Raw genomic sequence first — 19,887 nt, forward strand, 5'->3', positions numbered from 1 at the left:
CGCTCCTAGTTGCTACCCTGTAAACAGCTCAACCCAGCAGCCTCAGAACCGAGCAACGGCCATTGTTCCTCTGACTGAGTGGGTGCCCAAAGCCAAGTATAGGCCTTAGTAATAGTGGTAGTTTAGTTCGTAGAGTTTATGCACGAGTAGATTTGACTGTGTGTAAATAAATGAGCATTGCTTTTGGACTTACTAACTGGTGTATCGAGTCATTGATCAGTATTCGGTTCTGAACCTTGTGGCGGTGTCGAAAGATACCTGGCGACTCTTGAGCAAACGTGATTAAATAGAGCCAAGTTAAGAACCAACCAAAAGTTAGCAACAGGATGTACTCACCTGCACACTTCCAGGCAAGTTCTGCTTGCCAGGTGCACATTGTGGGGGACCTGTCATGATTCGTGGCATGCTGACGTGATGGTACCATCAGGCATAAAGGTCTGACAATTACATTTAAATGTATTTATCACCATTGGAAGATAGCAGAGACAATCGGAACGGGAAATCCAGCCTGCGTATTTCCCGTGCCCCCGGAAATAGGAGCGCAAAATCCCATTAGTTAAACTGCTGAAATAAAACGACATACTTTCTTCTTCTGATGTCAGCTAGGGTCCTTGTTGACATTGAAATTACATTTGTATAGAATCATTACAAATAATGAGTGAAGAGGTTTAGGAGAACCACCTTGCAATGAAAGACATTCACCTCAGCTTCACTGCTGTGCAGCTTTATAACACAGCAAGGAAGGCTTATTTTACTACTCAAAATTCACTCACCACATTTACTAGAGGAAATACATCTTAAAGGAATCAAATGCAACTTTTAGATAGACATTAGCTGGTCGGGTATGTGAAGGAGAATTGTAACAGGGCAATAGGAATGGATGCAGCAAAAAACAAACAAACAAGGAAGGATTAGAAATGCAAGAAAAAAAATACTTAATATGGATTCGACATGACTGAATTCCTGCCTCAGCTCTTATTACACAATGTCAAATTCACAAAATACAAGTTAGCCATTCCATATACGTGAGGGTTTAATACTTAGTCACCACAGACACTTCCATTATATTAAATATTTATTTCAAAGAGCAATTGTACATTTTGCAAACATCAGTGTAAACAGGGATTATGCTAACCCAGAGTAACATTAAAACTATAAAACTCCAGAAAATTCAGTACACTCCACACCATTCATCTCCTGAATTGCAGCCAATTGGTTTGTAAAATCATTCACTTCTGCATTCATAATATTGAAACTGAGACAGAAGATGATTTAGGAATGTCATTGCACTGTGTTACAAATTATTCATCAAACATACACGCACGCGCGCACACACAAACACACATCCCATCCCATCAGGGAAGAGAAAATTTCTCAGTTAAATTGATAATATGGAGTGCATATCATAGGAGATGCTTTAAGTTGGTGGTAAACATAAAATGCAATACATCTATTTGTACTACATTGGAGAGGGCAAAAAAAAGCACACAACCCTTGTGTGTACCTGAACAATATATAATGTACAAAGAAATTCAGTGCATCTTTTTTGTTTTGCTACAACAATACAATCCGATAAGAGATCTATTTAGGGAAGAAAGCATTGGCACCAATGCAAACAAACTGGGAGCTGTGCTAAAAGCGACATCATTTCAATTAATTTATATATATATATACACACACACACATTGAAATTATCTTCAGTATTGTGTTTTATTATACTAATTTACCCTTCCCCCTCACACTGAGCTGAAAACTTGAACTGAATATCAAATATCACAGTCATAAAACATGCCAATGCTTCCCCCCTTTCAATACAAATGTCACCATATAACTGTAATTAGCTTTCATTTTATAATATTTGTACTTTTACCCTGGTTAACACTTCTTTCACAAAAGTTACCAAATACTTGCTACAACTTTCCTTGCAATAGTAGAATATGCCTTCACAACTTTGTCATTTGGTATTAGGACGCATTCTGATACTCCTTAAAGTTAGAAACCAACAACATCCTCAAAGCGATTTTTTTTCTTGCCAGGAAGACTAAAGAGGTTTGTAAATGAAGCAGGGAAGAGAAGTATGGAGGCTAAGGTTAGATAGGTACTTGGAATAGAGGTTGATTTATCATCTCAGCCATGAGCTGAGTTTTCTGCATGCTGTCAGGAAGTACAGAGGGTGGTAAGCCCATCGAGAAAATGAGAATGCCTCCATTCAATAGCTAATAAGGTATTTACTCCTTTCTCACTTTTTTCTTACGAATCAGTTTTGTGGGACAGTCACCTGAGCCAGCACCTTCATCAGCTTCTTTCATCTAAAAAGTAAACGCAAAACAGATTACAAAAGAAGCAATTTTGTTTGGTAGCGATATTATCATCTATATTGTGCAACTCCTCTTGGTTGAACATCAATTAGTACGGATAACAGAGTTTGTGCCGTTCAATTTTTACCGTACACAGGAAATAATTACATATTTTTCTTCCTTCACTAGTCCTCCATCAAATCACATGCCATACCCACCTAGCCTACTCCCAAGTGCAGCCATAGTGATGGATTTCAAATTGTCCCACATTATTTTTGAAGAGAGCTCAGATGTGCTGTTACAGGGCGGGATTTACCGGCTGTTCACGCTGGCGGAATAGTCTGGTCCCATGCCAGCGCACGGGTTTCCCGGCGACGAGGGGTGCAGTCAATGGAAAATCCCATTGACAACCCGATTGGGCAGATAAACCCACATCCAGATAATTCCCGTACCAGCCTCTCCGAACATGCGCCGGAATGTGGCAACAAGGGGCTTTTCACAGTAACTTCATTTGAAGCCTACTTGTGACAATAAGCGATTTTCTTTTTATTTCCTTTTTTTTCATTGGCCCCAAAATAGGATAGGTTCCAGATGGCAGACTCGTCCCCAGTCCACCTGGCCTCCAACACCCCCACAGTGGGAACTCCATTGGGCAGGCTTTGGTGCAATTATTGCTAAGAGCAATCCAGGCACGCTGGACCCTGAGGGGGGTTCAGGGGAGTTTGGCCATTGCTCATGTGTCCCTCTGCCACTGCCTGGAGAAGGAGGGCCCCAAGGGTCCTTGGTAGGCTCTGACCGTCGGTAGGTGGTTGACCCTGGGACCTTCGCTTGGGATGGGGATCCCATGTCTGGATTGCCCCTTCCTGCCCTGGGCAACCTGAAGATGGTGATCTTCTGTTCAAAATCATCAACCCTGTAACTTGTTTAAACACTGAAGTGACCGTCTCACTCTGAACTGCTCTGCCTGACAGCTGATGGGCAGACCATACAGTTCATTGAAGATTCAAGCCAGGAAGAATTTCACATCAGCTGGTCACTTCAAAGCAGCAAAATGCTTTCACTCCCTCTAAGGTGTGCAGGTTAGGTGGATTGGCCATGCTAAATTGTGACTTGTGTCCAGGGATGCACAGGTTAGGTGGGGTTTTGGAGATGGGACAGGGCACTGGGCCTGGATAGGGTGCTCTTTAAGAGGGGCTGAAAGCACTTAGCATTATTGAAGTGGCCAGATGTTGCCAATCATTTTTTAAAAATTTAGAGTACCCAATTCATTTTTTCCAATTAAGGGGCAATTAAAAAGTATATTTTTATTAAGGTTTTGCAAAATTTTTCATAATAAAACAGTAGTAACAATAATAACAAAACAAAATAGAGTGAACGTTAACAGTGCAAAAAGAGAATATACAATAACAATTAAATAGACATGACCCCACGCGACTCAGTCTTCCCGCACCAACCCAATGAAGCACTCACCTCCCCCCCTACGGATTGCTGCTGCTGACATTTTAATTTTCCCCAAGAAAGTCGACGAACGGCTGCCACCTCCGAGAGAACCCTAGCGTAGACCATCTTAAGGCAAACTTTATTTTCTCGAGGCTGAGAAACCCAGCCATGTCGTTAACCCAAGTCTCTACACTTGGGGGCTTCGAGTCGCTCCACATTAATAAAATCAGTCTCCGGGCTACTAGGGAGGCAAAGGCCAAGACGTCGGCCTCTTTCGCCCCCTGAACTCCCGGGTCTTTTGACACTCCAAAGATCGTTATCTATGGACTCGGCACCACCCGTGTGTTAAGCACCTTGAACATTACCCCTGCGATTCCCTGCCAGAACTCTCTAAGCTCCGGGCATGCCCAAATAATGTGGACATGGTTTGATGGGCTGCCCTTGCACCTCGTACACCCGTCTTAAGAACATAAGAACTAGGAGGAGGAGTAGGCCATCTGGCCCCTCGAGCCTGCTCCGCCATTCAATGAGATCATGGCTGATCTTTTGTGGACTCAGCTCCACTTTCCGGCCCGAACACCATAACCCTTAATCCCTTAATTCTTCAAAAAACTATCTATCTTTACCTTAAAAACATTAATGACGGAGCCTCAACTGCTTCACTGGGCAAGGAATTCCATAGATTCACAACCCTTTGGGTGAAGAAATTCCTCCTAAACTCAGTCCTAAATCTACTTCCCCTTATTTTGAGGCTATGCCCCCTAGTTCTGCTTTCACCCGCCAGTGGAAACAATCTGCCCGCATCTCTCCTATCTATTCCCTTCATAATTTTATATGTTTCTATAAGATCCCCCCATATCCATCTAAATTCCAATGAGTACAGTCTCAGTCTACTCAACCTCTCCTCATAATCCAACCCCTTCAGCTCTGGGATTAACCTAGTGAATCTCCTCTGCACACCCTCCAGCGCCAGTACGTCCTTTCTCAGGTAAGGAGACCAAAACTGAACACAATACTCCAGGTGTGGCCTCACTAACACCTTATACAATTACAGCATAACCCCCCTAGTCTTAAACTCCATCCCTCTAGCAGTGAAGGACAACATTCCATTCGTCTTCTTAATCACCTGTTACACCTGTAAATCAACTTTTTGGAACTCCTGCACGAGCACACCCAGGTCTCTCTGCACAGCAGCATGTTTTAATATTTTATTATTTAAATAATAATCCCTTTTGCTGTTATTCCTACCAAAATGGATAATCTCACATTTGTCAACATTGTATTCCATCTGCCAGACCCTAGTCCATTCACTTAACCTATCCAAATCCCTCTGCAGACTTCCAGTATCCTCTGCATTTTTGCTTTACCACTCATCTTAGTGTTCGTCTGCAAACTTGGGACACAGTGCCCTTGGTCCCCAACTCCAAATCATCTATGTAAATTGTGAACAATTGTGGGCCCAACACTGATCCCTGAGGGACACCACCAGCTACTGATTGCCAACCAGAGAAACACCCATTAATCCCCACTCTTTGCTTTCTATTAAGTAACCAATCCTCTATCCATGCTACTACTTTCCCCTTAATGCCATGCATCTTTATCTTATGCAGCAACCTTTTGTGTGGCACCTTGTCCAAGACTTTCTGGAAATCCAGATATACCACATCCATTGGTTCCCCATTATCTACCGCACTGGTAATGTCTTCAAAAAATTCCACTAAATTAGTTAGGCATGACCTGCCCTTTATGAATCCATGCTGCGCCAGCCCAATGGGACAATTGCCATCCAGATGCCTCCCTATTTCTTCCTTGATGATAGATTCTAGCATCTTCCCTACTATCGAAGTTAAGCTCACTGGCCTATAATTACCCATTTTCTGCCTACCTCCTTTTTTAAACATTGGTGTCACGTTTGCTAATTTCCAATCCTCTGGGACCACCCCAGAGTCTCGTGAATTTTGGTAAATTATCACTAGTGCATTTGAAATTTCCCTAGCCATCTCTTTTAGCACTCTGGAATGCATTCCATCAGGGCCAGGAGGCTTGTCTACCTTTAGCCCCATTAGCTTGCCCATCACTACCTCCTTAATGATAATCATCTCAAGGTCCTCCTCACCTGTCATAGCCTCATTTCTATCAGTCACTGGCATGTTATTTGTGTCTTCCACTGTGAAGACGGACCCAAAAAACCTGTTCAGTTCCTCAGCCATTTCCTCATCTCCCATTATTAAATCTCCCTTCTCATCCTCTAAAGGACCAATATTTACCTTAGCCACTCTTTTTTGTTTTATGTATTTGTAGAAACTTTTACTATCTGTTTTTATATTCTGGGCAAGTTTACTCTCATAATCTATCTTACTCTTCTTTATAGCTTTTTTAGTAGCTTTCTGTTGCCCCCTAAAGATTTCCCAGTCCTCTCGTCTCCCACTGATCTTTGCTACTTTGTATGTTTTTTCCTTCAATTTGATACTCTCCCTTATTTCCTTAGATATCCACGGTCGATTTTCCCTCTTTTTACCGTCCTTCCTTTTTGTTGGTATAAACCTTTGCTGAGCACTGTGAAAAATCACTTGGAAGGTTCTCCACTGTTCCTCAACTGTTTCACCATAAAGTCTTTGCTCCCAGTCTACCTTAGCTAGTTCTTCTCTCATCCCATTGTAATCTCCTTTGTTTAAGCACAAAACACTGGTATTTGATTTTACCTTCTCACCCTCCATCTGTATTTTAAATTCCACCATATTGTGATCGCTCCTTCCAAGAGGATCCCTAACTATGAGATCATTAATCAATCCTGTCTCATTACACAGGACCAGATCTAGGACCGCTTGTTCCCTCATTGGTTCCATTACATACTGTTCTGGGAAACTATCGCGGATACATTCTATAAACTCTTCTACCCAAAAAAACGTGCTCATTCTCGCTGCCGTCATGTGTGCCCGGTGGACCACCTTAAATTGAATTAGACTGAGCCTGGCACATGATGAGGAGGAATTAACCCTGCCCAGGACCTCTGCCCACAGACCCGCTTCCAACTCCTCACCTCGCTCCTCCTCCCACTTGCCCTTGAGTTCCTCCACCGGGGTTTCCTCCGTCTCCTGTAGCTCCTGGTAGGTTTCCAACACCTTCCCTTCCCCCACCCAGGTGCCGGAGACCACCCTGTCCTGTATCCTCAGTGGCGGCAGCGTTGGAAAGGCCACCACCTATTTTTTTCAGGAAGGCTCGTACTTGCAGATATTTAAAGGCATTTCCTGGCGACAGATTAAATTTGTCCTCTAACGCCTTCAAACTGGGAAAGCTTCCGTCTATGAACAGATCCCCCATCCTTCTGATGCCTGCCCTCTGCCAGCTCTGGAACCCACCATCCATCTTACCCGGGACAAACCTGTGGTTGTTACATATCGGGGTCCAGACAGACGCTCCCTCCACCTTCTTGTACCTCCTCCACTGCCCTCAGATCCTCAGTGTCGCCACCACCACCGGACTTGTGGAGTAGCGGGTTGGCGAGAATGGCAAAGGAGCAGTTATCAAAGCTCCCAGGCTAGTACCTTTACATGACGCCGCCTCCAGCCACTCCGACCCCCCCCCCCCCCCCCCCCCCCCCCCCCCAATCGGCCATTTCCTAATCATGGCTATATTAGCCGCCCAGTAGTAGCTGCGAAAGTTCGGCAGTGCCAACCCGCCCCCCCCTCCCGACTGCGCTCCAACAGCAATCTCCTTACTCGCGGGGTCTTATTCGCCCACACAAACCCGAAATGACCCTACTCACCCGCTTGAAAAAGGCCTGAGGGATGAAGATGGGGAGGCACTGAAAGACAAACAAAAATCTGGGGAGTACTGTCATTTTCACGGTCTGTACCCTCCCTGCCAATGAGAGCGGGAGCATGTCCCACCTTTTGAAGTCCCCTTCCATTTGCTCAACCAGCCGGGTCAGATTGAGCTTGTGCAGGGGGTCCATTTCCTGGCCACCTCTATACCCAGGTAACAAAAACTTTTCTCTACCATCCTGAGCGACAGCTCTTTCAGTCTCTTCTCCTGCCCCTTGGCCTGGATCACGAACAACTCGCTCTTTCCCATGTTCAGTTTGTACCCTGAAAAACTACCAAAATCCCTCAGGATCCGCAGAACCTCCCCATCCCCTCCACAGTGTCCGAAATGTACAGGAGCAAATCATCCGCGTGTAGAGAGACCCGATGTTCCACCCCCCCCCCCCCCCGAACCAGTCCCCGCCAGTTCCTCAAGGCTCTCAGCGCCGTAGCTAGCGGTTCTATAGTAGGGCAAATAGAAACGGACAGAGGGGACACCCCTGCCTCATTCCCCGGTGAAGCTTGAAGTACCCAGACCTCAGCCGGTTTGTACATACACTTGCTACAGGTGCCTGGTACAGCAATTTCACCCAGCCAATAAAGCTCTCACCAAACCCGAACCTCCCCAGCGTTTCCCACAGGTACTCCCACTTCACCCAGTCAAAGGCTTTCTCTGCGTCCATTGCTGCTACCACCTCCGCCTCCCCTCCTTCTGAGGATATCATAATAATATTCAAAAGTCTCTGAACATTGGTATTAAGTTGCCTGCCTTTAACAAACCCAGTCTGGTCTTCCTCTATCACCCCTGGGATGCAATCCTCAATTCTTGTGGCCAGAACCTTAGCTAGCAATTTGGCATCCACGTTTAAGAGCGAAATTGGCCTGTATGGCCCGCATTGTTCCGCGTCCCTCTCTCGTTTAAGAATGAGTGAAATCAAGGCCTGTGACATTGTTAGGGAGAGGGTTCCTTTCTCTCTAGCCTCATTGAAGGTCCTCATCAGGAGTGGGCTCAGTATTTCTGAAAATTTCTTATAAATTCCACCTGGTAACCGTCCGGCCCTGGTGCTTTACCCGATTGCACGCCCTCTATACCCTTGACAATCTCCTCCAATTCAATTGGGGCACCCAGTCCCTCCACCAGGTCCTCTTCCACCTTTGGAAACCTCAACTGGTCCAAAAATTGCCTCATCCCTTCCGCTCCCGCCGGGGGCTCTGACTCATATAGTTTACTGTAGAACTCCTTAAAGACTCCATTCACCCCCCCGGATCCAAGTCAGTGTTATCCTCCTTATTCTTTACTCCCCCGATTTCCCTGGCCGCCTTCCTCTTGCGCAGTTGGTGTGCCAGCATTCTGCTCGCTTTTCCCCGTACTCATAGACTGCCTCCCTTGCCTTCCTCAGCTGTGCTACCGCTTTCCCTGTGGTCACCAGTTCAAACTCCACCTGCAGACTCCACCGCTCTCTCAGTAGCCCCATCTCGGGGGCCTCCGTTTATCTCCTGTCAACTCGGAGTATCTCCTCCACCAGTCTCTCCCTCTCCTCTCTTTCTCTCTTTTCCCTATGGGATCGAATTGAAATGAGTTCCCCTCTGTCAACTGCCTTCAGAGCCTCCCAAACTGTTGCCGCTGCTACCTCACCCGTATAGTTTGTTTCCAGATAATCCTGGATGTTCCTGTTAATCCGCCCGCAAACCTCTTTGTCCGCCAGCAGCCCCACATCCAGTCTCCAGAGCGGGCGCTGCCCTCTCTCCTCACTAAGCCGCAGGTCCACCCAGTGCGGACATGGTCCGAGACTGTGACTGCCGAGTACTCTGTCCCCGCCACCTTTGGGATTAACGCCCAGCTCAAGACAAAGAAATCTATGTGGGAGTAAAACTTATGAACGTGGGAGAAAAAAGAGAACTCCTTCGCTCTCGCCTGTGCAAACCTCCAGGGATCCACCCCCCCCCCCCCATAAAATCCTGCAGTTCCTTAGCCGCTGCCGGTGCTTCCCTGTCCTGGACTTCGACCGGTCCAGTTCGGGGTCAATGACTTGTGTTAAAGTCTCCCCCCATGATCAGGTTGTGTGACTCTAAGTCCGGGATTTTGCCTAGCATGCGTCTCATAAATTCCACATCGTCCCAATTTGGAGCGTGGACGCTCACAAACACCACCCGGACCCCCTCCAGCTTTCCACTCACCATTATATACCTGCCCCCCTTATCTGCCACAATTCTCCCAGCCTCAAATGCCACACCCTTACTGATCAGAATTGCTACCCCTGGTCTTCGAATCCAGCCCTGAATGAAACACCTGGCCTACCCATCCCTTCCTCAATCTCGTGTGATCTGCAAGCTTTAAACGCGTCTCCTGAGGCATTGCTACATCTGCCTTTAACCCTTTTAAATGCACGGACACGCGCGCTCTTTTGACTGGCCCATTCAAACCCCTCACACTCCACGTGAACAGCCTGGGGGGGGGGGGGGGGGGCAGCCCCCCGCCGACTAGCCATCACCCTTTTTTGGCCAGCCTCGAGTCCACGCCCCTTGCTTCCTCGAGCGTCCCCACAGGGAGCCACCGACCCTCAATTGGTTCCCCAAAACTTTACGAAAACACAGCACCCTCCAGCCACCGCCCTTACACGCACCCAACATTGTATACAATCTTATATTAAAACGGTACGGTGTTACCCAGCCCCACCACTGCATTCCACCAAAGCTTAACTGTCCTTTAATTCGAGTCCAGCTTTACTTGTTTGACAAATGCCCACGCCTCGTCCGGCATCTCAAAATAGTGATGCCGTTCCTTGTACGTGACCCATAGCCTCGCTGGGTGTATCATCCCAAATTTCACCCCTTTGCTGAAGAGGATCGCCTTCACCCGGTTGAATCCAGCACATCTCTTGGCCAGCTCCGCACCCAGGTCCTGGTAGATGCGTATCACGCTGTTCTCCCACCTGCTGCTCCGTTCTTTTTTAGCCCACCGAAAGACAAGTTCCTTGTCCGAGAAGTGATGAAATCTCAACCACCAAGGCCCTCGGCGGTTCATTTGCCTTGGGCTTCCTTGCGAGGGCTCTATGCGCCCCGTCCAGCTCCAGGGGTCGAGAGAATATCCCCGTTCCCATCAGCATCTCCAGCATTTTGGACACAAATGCTCCCACATCCGACCCCTCCACACCTTCGGGGAGGCCCACAACTCTCAAGTTCTGCCCCCTGGACCGGTTTTCTAGGTCCTCCAGCCTCTCCTGCCACTTTTTGTGGAGGTCATCCTTCGCCTCCACCTTAAGGGCCAGTAAGACCAACTCGTCCTCATGGTCGGATAGCTTTATCTCCATCTCCTTTATCGCTTTCCCTTGTGTCGCCTGAGTTGCGATCATTTGGTCTATTGATGCCTTCATCGGGGCCAGCATGTCCTGTAGCGCACAAAGACTCCATGAGACGAATAGAGTGAAGTCGATGAGGCTTTATTAAGCGTGTCTGTTCCCCCGCAGCTCGATAGTAAACTGGCCTGCGGGGGAAGACTCCGGCTTCTTATACTCCGCCTTCAGGGCGGAGCTTGAGGTCAACGGCCAACCAGGACCCGGGATCTGTCAGCCAATGACATTAGGGCTTCCAGTCCCACATGACCCCAAATACATACTACCACATGTCCTTTATAAGATCAGCAAAGCAGCCCCTAAGGAACTCCTGTTGCTCCTGTGACCACTGCGCCCACGCTCCCTGATCTATACCGGATGTCATGCTGTGCCTCGGCACCCGCTCCGCACGCTTCTGTCTGTTGGGACTTAAACGCTTCACCCGGCCACTCCTGGTCCAGCTATCCATACAACAGAGAGGGAATCCAACCGATCTGTCCCAAAAAGTCCATGAAAACTCCGAGAGTCCGTTCCAGGCTGGAGCTACCGAATGCGCGACCTACTCCTCCATGGCCGCCACCAGAAGTTATTAAGGGGCAATTTAACGTGGCCAATCCACCTAGCCTGCACATCTTTGGGTTGTGTGGGCAAAACCCACGCAAACACAGGGAGAATGTGCAAACTTCACACGGGCAGTGACCCAGAGCCGGGATTGAACCGGGGACCTCGGCGCCGTGAGGCAGCAGGGCTAACCCACTGCACCACCGTGCTGCCCTCGATGTTGTCAATCATAACACAAATGTTTATAAACAGTGATTTTCAATCCCGATTTGCGCAATCGGGAGCGCCTTGATGGACGGCTCCGCGACCCCGACTTTGAAAATGCCTGCAATGGAGGGTACTTCAGATGCATCCTGAGTATGAAGGGAAAGGTAACCTGCCGGCAGTTGTGTTTAAACCATTAGGCTGTCAATCAAAGGCAAGTTAAGGGTACTGCACTGTGAAATTGAATGAATGCTTAGCATTTCCAACAATCTCATGGGATGTCAAGGCTTTTCAAGTGTTGTGGGCTCTCTGGGAAGGTCCTGACACTTCAAAAAGCAGCAGTTTTAAAAGCATAAGGCTGAGGGAGCAGATCTGAGGAAAGCAAAATTCTTCCTGGCTTGAATCTTCATCAGTTGTCAGGCAGAACAATTCAGGAGTGAGAAGGTTACTTCAGAGTTTAAACAGGTCTGATAAAGATGGAGATGATGATCACCATGATAAGAATGATCTTCAGGTGGCCTAAATCTGGATATGGCAGTCCAGACACAGCCCGAGCCCACCCAACCACCAGGACACTTGGGGAGCCCTCCTGCTCCAGCCTGGCAGCGACAGGGGCGCACTTGAGCAGATGGCTAACCCCCATGACCCCATTTGTGGACTAGTGCGCCAGGCTATGGTGTCATTGCCAGGGTTATCAGTGCCATGGTGCTGGGGGAAGTGCGCCGTTGCAATGCCAGGCGATGGGGACTGGATCATCCTCATGCATGTGTGGTGGGGGGGGGGGAATGACCTGTTATTCCCATAGTTTTGTGTACCTCAAAATTATTTACCTTGACACAGCTTCCACAGCCTTTTAGGGAAAGAATATTTTAGATTTCCACTGCTCTTTGTATGCAGTACTTTAGATGGGTTCTAACACAAAAGAAAAAGAGGCAAATCGGCTTCCTTTTAATGTGTTGGGAAATCATGTACTCGTTAGAGACTGAATGAGGAAAATTAAAGAAATCAACTGGGTTCTCCTTTCTGGCCTTCTCCCAGTCACTGGTCAGAACACCTTGCAGCATAAAACATTCCACCGTAACTCTATATTGCAACTCAAACCTACAGTAGAACCTACTGAATTATGACTCTGTGGGCAACTGTAGTACATCCTCACACGACTGCCATTCTCAGTGACAACAGCAACTCATCTTTAATAAAGCACCATTAATGTAATAAACATGACACGGTGCTTGAAGATCACTCACTAGCATTGCCCCTCCCAAACTGTATGTATGCACTGCGCAGCACCCCGGAAAGTACCGTGCACCCAATTACCAGCTTTCCCCTTTTAAAGGTACTATGCATTGAAATGAGTAGGTTATGCATGTCGAAAATATGTAGGAGGAGGGACGTGACTCACAAGTCAAGCCAAGATTGTACCATGCTTTACAACCAACAGTAGTTATTCCTTTCTTTTGTTAGCATCCAAATAATTGACCCAGAAAGTTGGTATTGTTTCACATTTCGCGAGGCAATGGACCAGGTTTTCACAATCTTAGACCTTCAAAAAAAAAAAAAAACTGCCAGACAGGACCTAGTTGCAGAAATTCCAACCCCATTTCTGATAGATCAAATTTTTGCTGGCAGGGGGAAAGTAATGGGATGTGACTTACACAGGAGAGAAACTTGAACTCAGCATAGCCATTTGAACTTAGCGCTGAGTTCAAACAGACCCCATTTTGGCTGGTCCAAGAGCCTTGACTTGCAGTGTGGGAGTCACAACTTATCTAGTAGATGTAAATGCTCTTGAAGGGCAGATAAGGTCTGTTATTTTAACTCTCACTGACAAATTCAACAGTGAATTTATAAAACATCCTCTGCTGGACTGCTTTGCTTGACAGGTCATATTGTGTAGTAAAAAAATGTTATTATATGGTCATGCAGTTCAATAGGACTATTTGTTGACATTTCCCAAGGGTTAAGGGCCTGTAATGTTCTATTATCAACTTCCTGTGAATGCTTGGCTGGGTTCCAAAAGCTACAATTTTACATGGGGGTCTGTTGGACAATTTAAAGAGATTATTAAAGGATTAGCTGTTTCTGACATGGGGTTCTGAACAGAAATATTTGTAAGATTAACACTTGAAGAAGTTTGAAGTGTTGAATGGGTTTCATGAATGGGAGCTTTTTTCACTATCAAGAAAGCGTGAGAGCTGAATGAGATTGTTTGAATTTCCCTCCCCATTTTCACATGGTTTCCAAGGTCTGTGGTTATGAGGGGTGAAAGCTGGACTACCTAACTGTTTCTAAAATGACTGAGACGCTGGCAGGTTTCTCCGTCCTGCCCCACCGGTTTTCTGGTGTGGCACGCTGTCGGGATTCTCCGTTTGACCGGTTGCCCCAACTTGTGGGGCAGCCCCACGCCATCGGGAAACACCCAAGGCTTCCGGCAAAACAGAGAATCTCAACAGCGGAGAATTCAGTCCAAAATATCAGAAAAGCGAGGCGGATGATCTGACCAATGTGCCCTGGCACTGATCGTACGCCAAGTCTTCCTATAATCTGCTTCTGGTGCCAGTGGGGCTGATACGGTCTCTGCCTCCCCAGAACAAAAAATTGGGTCTAACGAGGTCCTTTAAACTGAGATGGGTCTGCCGAATCAGCAAATTTCTCAACTCAAGCTAACCACCTCAGTAAAAATCCAGACAGTCATCCTGAATATTCAGATGCAGATATAAATAATACATAGTTTTAAAGCTCATCTGGTAAGATTAAAATATTAAGTTATTTGTTCTTCAGAGCTTTATATACTTAAAAAGGCAGCAATCGTTTGAACAAAAAAAAAAACCACAAACCTCATCCTCTGAAGCAGATTTGGATTTATTGACCTCTTCATCGTCCTCGTCCTCTTCTTCTTCTTGACTTCCTTCTCCAATGTTTTCATCATCTCCACTTGCTTTCTGATCTTCTACACAAAATATTTAAAAGCCAGTGAATAGGTATGTTAAAAAGACAGTACAATGATACAAAAAAAGCTCATGGATTGTTGGTTCTTATCTTAAGGGGGTCTGAAATACAAAGTGGTGAAAATTATGGCTGCAACTTTCCAGCCGTTCACACCGGTGGGATCTTCCAGTCCCACTGATAGTGCACCCCTGTCACAGTGCATTCAACAAGAAACCCCACTGACAATGGTGGAAGCAGAAGATCCCACTCTGGCCAATGGTGGGCTGTCGCTTCAGCTGCGAAACATGCAGTGGGTTTCGTGGAAAATCTCATCCTATGATCAGACCCTATCTGAAATTTTGGGTTACCAAGACTGACTCTTTTATTGGGAACTGCTGAACATCAGGGTGGCATGGCGGCTGAACATCAGGGCGTAACGGCCGCACAGTGGTTAGCACTGCTGCCTCACAGTGCCAGGGACCCGGGTTCAATTTAAGCCTTGCGTCACTGTCTGTGAGGAGTCTGCATGTTCTCCATGTCTACGTGGGCTTCCTCCGAATGCTCCAGTTTGCTCCCACAGTCCAAAGATGTACGGTGTAGGTGGATTGGCCATGATAAATTGTCCCTTGGTGTCCAGGGATGTGCAAGTTACGTTATGGGGTTGCAGTGATAGTGCGGGGTGGGTGGAGTGCCATTTGAAGGGTTGGTGCAGATTCGATGGGCCGAATTACCTCCTTCTGCACTGTAGGGATTCTATGATTCACACATGAAAATTCTGTTGGCTCATTCTTATCCCATTTTCAACAAGATTATATAATTGTTACTTGTAATCCTGTATCAAGCTGCAGGACACATACATTTTTTGTATACAGGACCACAAGTCATGGAGAAATCAATACCTGCACTTCAACTTCAAATAAATGCATCTCTGTGGTGTTTCTTTACATTCAGCTCACTCCGGAAAAGCATGTCAATTATGTAATGAAGACTTTTCTTTTGAAATACCTACTTCACTTGGACGGAAGAGGTGTGTTACATAAGAACAGCAGTATGCCATTCAACCTTTGGCACTGTTCTGCCATTCTATTAGATCAAGGTTCATCTGTACTTCAAACATTATTTATTTTGACCTAGCTTTCACAGCCAGTTGAAAAAAGAATATTTTAGACTACTACTGCCCTTTCTATGTGGTACTTGAGATGGGTTCTGATAAAGGTATCTGCTAAAGCAGATAGCAAGAGAAAACGATATTCCGCCTGGAGGTCGGTGACCAGTGGTGTCCTGCAGGGATCTGTTCTGGGACCACTGCTCTTTGTGGTTTTTATAAATTACTCAGATGAGGAAGTGGAAGGGTGGGTTAGTAAGTTTGCCAATGGCACGAAGGATGGTGGAGTTGTAGATAGTGTTGAGGGCTATTGCAGGTTACAACAGGACATTGACAGGATGCAGAGCTGGGCTGAGAAGTGGCAGATGGAGTTCAACCTAGATAAATGTGAAGTGATTAATTTTGGAAGATCGAATTTGAATGCTGAATACAGGGTTAAAGGCAGGATTCTTGGAAGTGTGGCGGAACAGAGAGATCTTGGGGTCCATGTACATAAATCCCTCAAAGTTGCCACCCAAGTTGATAGGGTCGTTAAGAAGGCGTATGGTGTGTTGGCTTTCATTAACAGGGGGATTGAGTTTAAGAGCCATAAGGTTTTGCTGCAGCTTTATAAAACCCTGGTTAGACCACACTTGGAATATTGTGTCCAGTTCTGGTCCCTCATTATAGGAAGGATGTGGATGCTTTGGAGAGGATGCAGAGGAGATTTACCAGGATGCTGCCTGGACTGGAGGGCATGGCTTATGAAGAAAGGTTGAGGGAGCTAGGGCATTTCTCACTGGAGCAAAGAAGGAAGAGAGGTGACTTGATAGAGGTGTACAAGGTGATGAGAGGCATGGAGAGAGTGGATAGCCAGAGATTTTTTCCCAGGGCGGAAATGGCTGTCACGAGGGGACATAATTCTAAGGTGATTGGAGGAAGGTATGGGGGAGATGTCGGAGGTAGGTTCTTTACACAGAGAATGGTGGGTGTGTGGAATGCACTGCCAGCGGAGGTGGTGGAGTCAGAGTCATTAGGGACATTTAAGCAACTCTTGGACAGGCACATGGACAGCAGTAAATTGAAGGGGTGTAGGTTCGATTGATCTTAGATTAGGATAAATGGTCGGCACAACATCGTAGGTTGAAGGGCCTATACTGTGCTGCACTGTTCGATACCTTCATGGTATGGGAAATTGGTGTCAAGTCAACCAAAATTATGCTAAGCATAGGTATCATGGGATGTGGAGCAAAGGTGGAGAACGGAGTTAAGGAGCCATAATCAGTTATGATCCAAATGATGGAACGGGACTGAGGGACAGAATAATAATAATAATAATCCTTATTGTCACAAGTTGCCTTACATTAACACTGCAATGAAGTTACTGTGAAAAGCTCCTCGTCGTCACATTCTGGCACCTGTTCGGGTACACTGAGGGGGAATTCAAAATGTCCAAATTACCTAACAGCACGTCTTTTGGGACTTGTGGGAGGAAACCAAGGCACCCGGAGGAAACCCACGCAGACACAGGGAGAAGATACAGACTCCACACAGACAGCGACCCAAGCCGGGAATCGAACCTGGGACTCTGGAGCTCTGAAGCAACAGTGCTACCAACTGTGCTACCGTGCCACCCACATGGCCTACTCCTCTAACAAAGCCACAAATTATCCAGAAAAGTCACAAAAACAAGCTCTAAAATGACAAAGTGCTATGGCCGAAGTGTTTCTCCCCCCAAAATACTCAGCCATTAGTCTTGCAGAATGAGTGGGATACTAGTATATAAACACTTCCATGTGTTTGTCTGAAATTAGTCTATCAGAAGACACTTTAAAAAGTTTACAATAATTAAATTATCATCCTAACTAAAACAACCATGAAGAAGCATTGCAGCTGAGCGTATTAAACATTTTTATTCAGAGCCTTTTTGTTTTGCTATGCTACAACTGATGTCCAGGACTGTTTTACAATACCTCGAGAGTTAATGGAGGCAGATCAAGATGTCCAGCTGACAAATTCAAAAAAGAAATCAGATAGCTGCTTCTTCACAAACAAAAACTGAAACATGCTAGTTTTGGAACTTAGAAACTAATCAGATGCTTCTTTCTTGTTCTGAATGTTCCAGTTAATTGTGAAAACATATCAGAATTGATCATCCAAATCAAAAGTGCCGCAGCACCAAATTATCAGCTTTTTAGGTAAAAACATTACTAAAATATGGAAGAGGAACTGCTGGAAAGACTCAGGATGTCAGGCACCATCTGTGAACAGAGAAACAAAGTTAACAGAAAAGCAAAAGTAAAACAGTGCGGATGCTGGAAATCTGAAATATAAATACAAAATGCTGGATAATCTCAGTAGATCTGGCTGCTTTTGTGGCGAGATACACAGAGTTAACATTTCAAATCCATATGGCTCTTCAGAACTGAAGAGGGACAGGAACGTAATGGATTATCTAGTTGTAGGGGGGTGGAGAAGGTTGAGCAGGATATAAGATCAGGGATAGGTGGTAGCTAAGGAGAGATGGACAATGATGTCATGGACACAAAACAAAGGGAGTGTTAATGGTAGCATTAAAGACTAAAAATGGTGTTGATAAAGGTAAGACAGCAGAATGTATTAACAGGAGAACAAACGTCAGTGCGCAGTGAAAGCAAAACTAAATAACAAGCAGCAGATGGCCCTGTGAGGGAAGAGTTGGGAGCGGCTTGCATTGGGCCAACCAAAAAAAAGGGACTCAAGATGGAGGAGAAAGTTCACAGTCTAAAGTTGTTGAACTCAATGTTGAGTCCAGAAGACTGTAACATGCCGAATCATAAGGAGAGGTGTTGTTTCTCCAGTTTGCGTTGGGCTTCACTGGAACATTGCAGCAGGTCAAGGAAAGACATGTGGGTATAGAACATAGACCATACAGTGCAGAAGGAGGCCATTCGGCCCATTGAGTCTGCACCGACCCACTTAAGCCCTCACTTCCACCCTATCCCCGTAACCCAATAATCCCATCTAACATTTTCTTTGGTCACTAAGGGCAATTTTATCATGGCCAATCCACCTAACCTGCACGTCTTTGGACCCACGCACACACGGGGAGAACGTGCAGACTCCGCACAGTGATCCAGCGGGGAATCAAACCTGGGACCGTGGCGCTGTGAAGCCACAGTTCTATCCCCTTGTGCTACCGTGCTGCCCCCGAGAGCAAGATGGTAAGTTTAAATGGAAGTGACAGGAAGGTTGGGGTCATGTTCGTGGACTGTGCAAAGAAGGTTTGCCAACTATATTCGCTGCTTTCAAAGTAGTCTCCTTTACGTTTCGGAGACTAAACACAGGCTGGGTGACTGCTTTGCGGGGCATTTTATTGACATTTTTATTGCTTATGTCATGTTGCTTTCTGCCTCTCTGTCTTCTTTGAGAACCAAAGGACACTGATTTAACGGTGATTGGCAAAAGAAGCAACAGTGCCAAAAACATTTTATGCAGCGTGTGGTTGATCTGAATTAATTTTTATTAATTAATAAGATGCTGGCATCACTGGCTAGGCCAGCATTTATTGCCCATTCCTTTTGCCTTTGAGGAGCTAATGGTGAGCTGCCTTCTTGAACATCTGCAGTAGGTTGTGATATGGGTATACCCACAGCGCAGTTCGGGAGGGAGTTCCAGGATTTGACCCAGCGACCGTAAAAGAACAATGATATTTCCAAGTCAGGATGGTGTAGCTTGGAGGGAAACTTCCAAGTGGTGGTGTTCCCTTGAATCTGTTGCTCATCCTTCTCGATGGTAGCGGTCGTGGATTTGGAGGTGCTGTCAAAGGAGGCTTGGTGAGTTCCTGCAGTGCATCTTGCACATGGTATACACTGCTGCCACTGTGATCGGTGATGGAGGGAATGAATGCTTGTGGATGGGGTGCCAATCAAGCATTCAGCTTTTCCTGGATGGTGTCAACTTCTTGAGTGGAGCTGCACTCATCTAGGCAAGTGAAGAGTTTTCCTGACTTGTACCTTGTAGGTGGTGGAAAGGTTTTGGGAAGTCAGAAGGTGAGTTATTTGCCACAAGATTCCGAGCCTCTGACCTGCTGTTGCAGTCACAATATCTGGTTGGTCCAGTTCAGTTTCTGGTAAATGTTAACTCCCTCCTTCAATTCAGTCATGGTAATACCATAGAATGTCAAGGGGCAATGGTTAGATTGTCTCTTGGTGGGCGGCACGGTGGCGTAATGGTTAGCACTGCTGCCTCACGGCACC

General features: G+C 46.2%; 1 protein-coding gene across 3 annotated transcripts in view; it reads right to left on the bottom strand.

Annotated features, from left to right (window-relative positions):
• Positions 1-1,062: 1,062 nt before the first annotated feature.
• LOC140408432 (calnexin-like) overlaps positions 1,063-19,887 on the bottom strand; it is a 108,458-nt gene continuing 89,633 nt past the window's right edge. For all 3 annotated transcript variants that reach the window (XM_072495613.1, XM_072495612.1, XM_072495611.1), the window contains 2 exons: positions 14,475-14,587; positions 1,063-2,309 (listed from right to left, as the gene is read on the bottom strand). In XM_072495613.1, coding sequence (XP_072351714.1) covers positions 2,229-2,309; positions 14,475-14,587 — 194 coding nt within the window. In that variant the 3' untranslated portion in view covers positions 1,063-2,228. The remainder of the gene's footprint in view (positions 2,310-14,474; positions 14,588-19,887) is intronic.

This window comes from Scyliorhinus torazame, chromosome 3 (assembly GCF_047496885.1).
Source record: "Scyliorhinus torazame isolate Kashiwa2021f chromosome 3, sScyTor2.1, whole genome shotgun sequence".
NCBI lineage: Eukaryota > Metazoa > Chordata > Chondrichthyes > Carcharhiniformes > Scyliorhinidae > Scyliorhinus > Scyliorhinus torazame.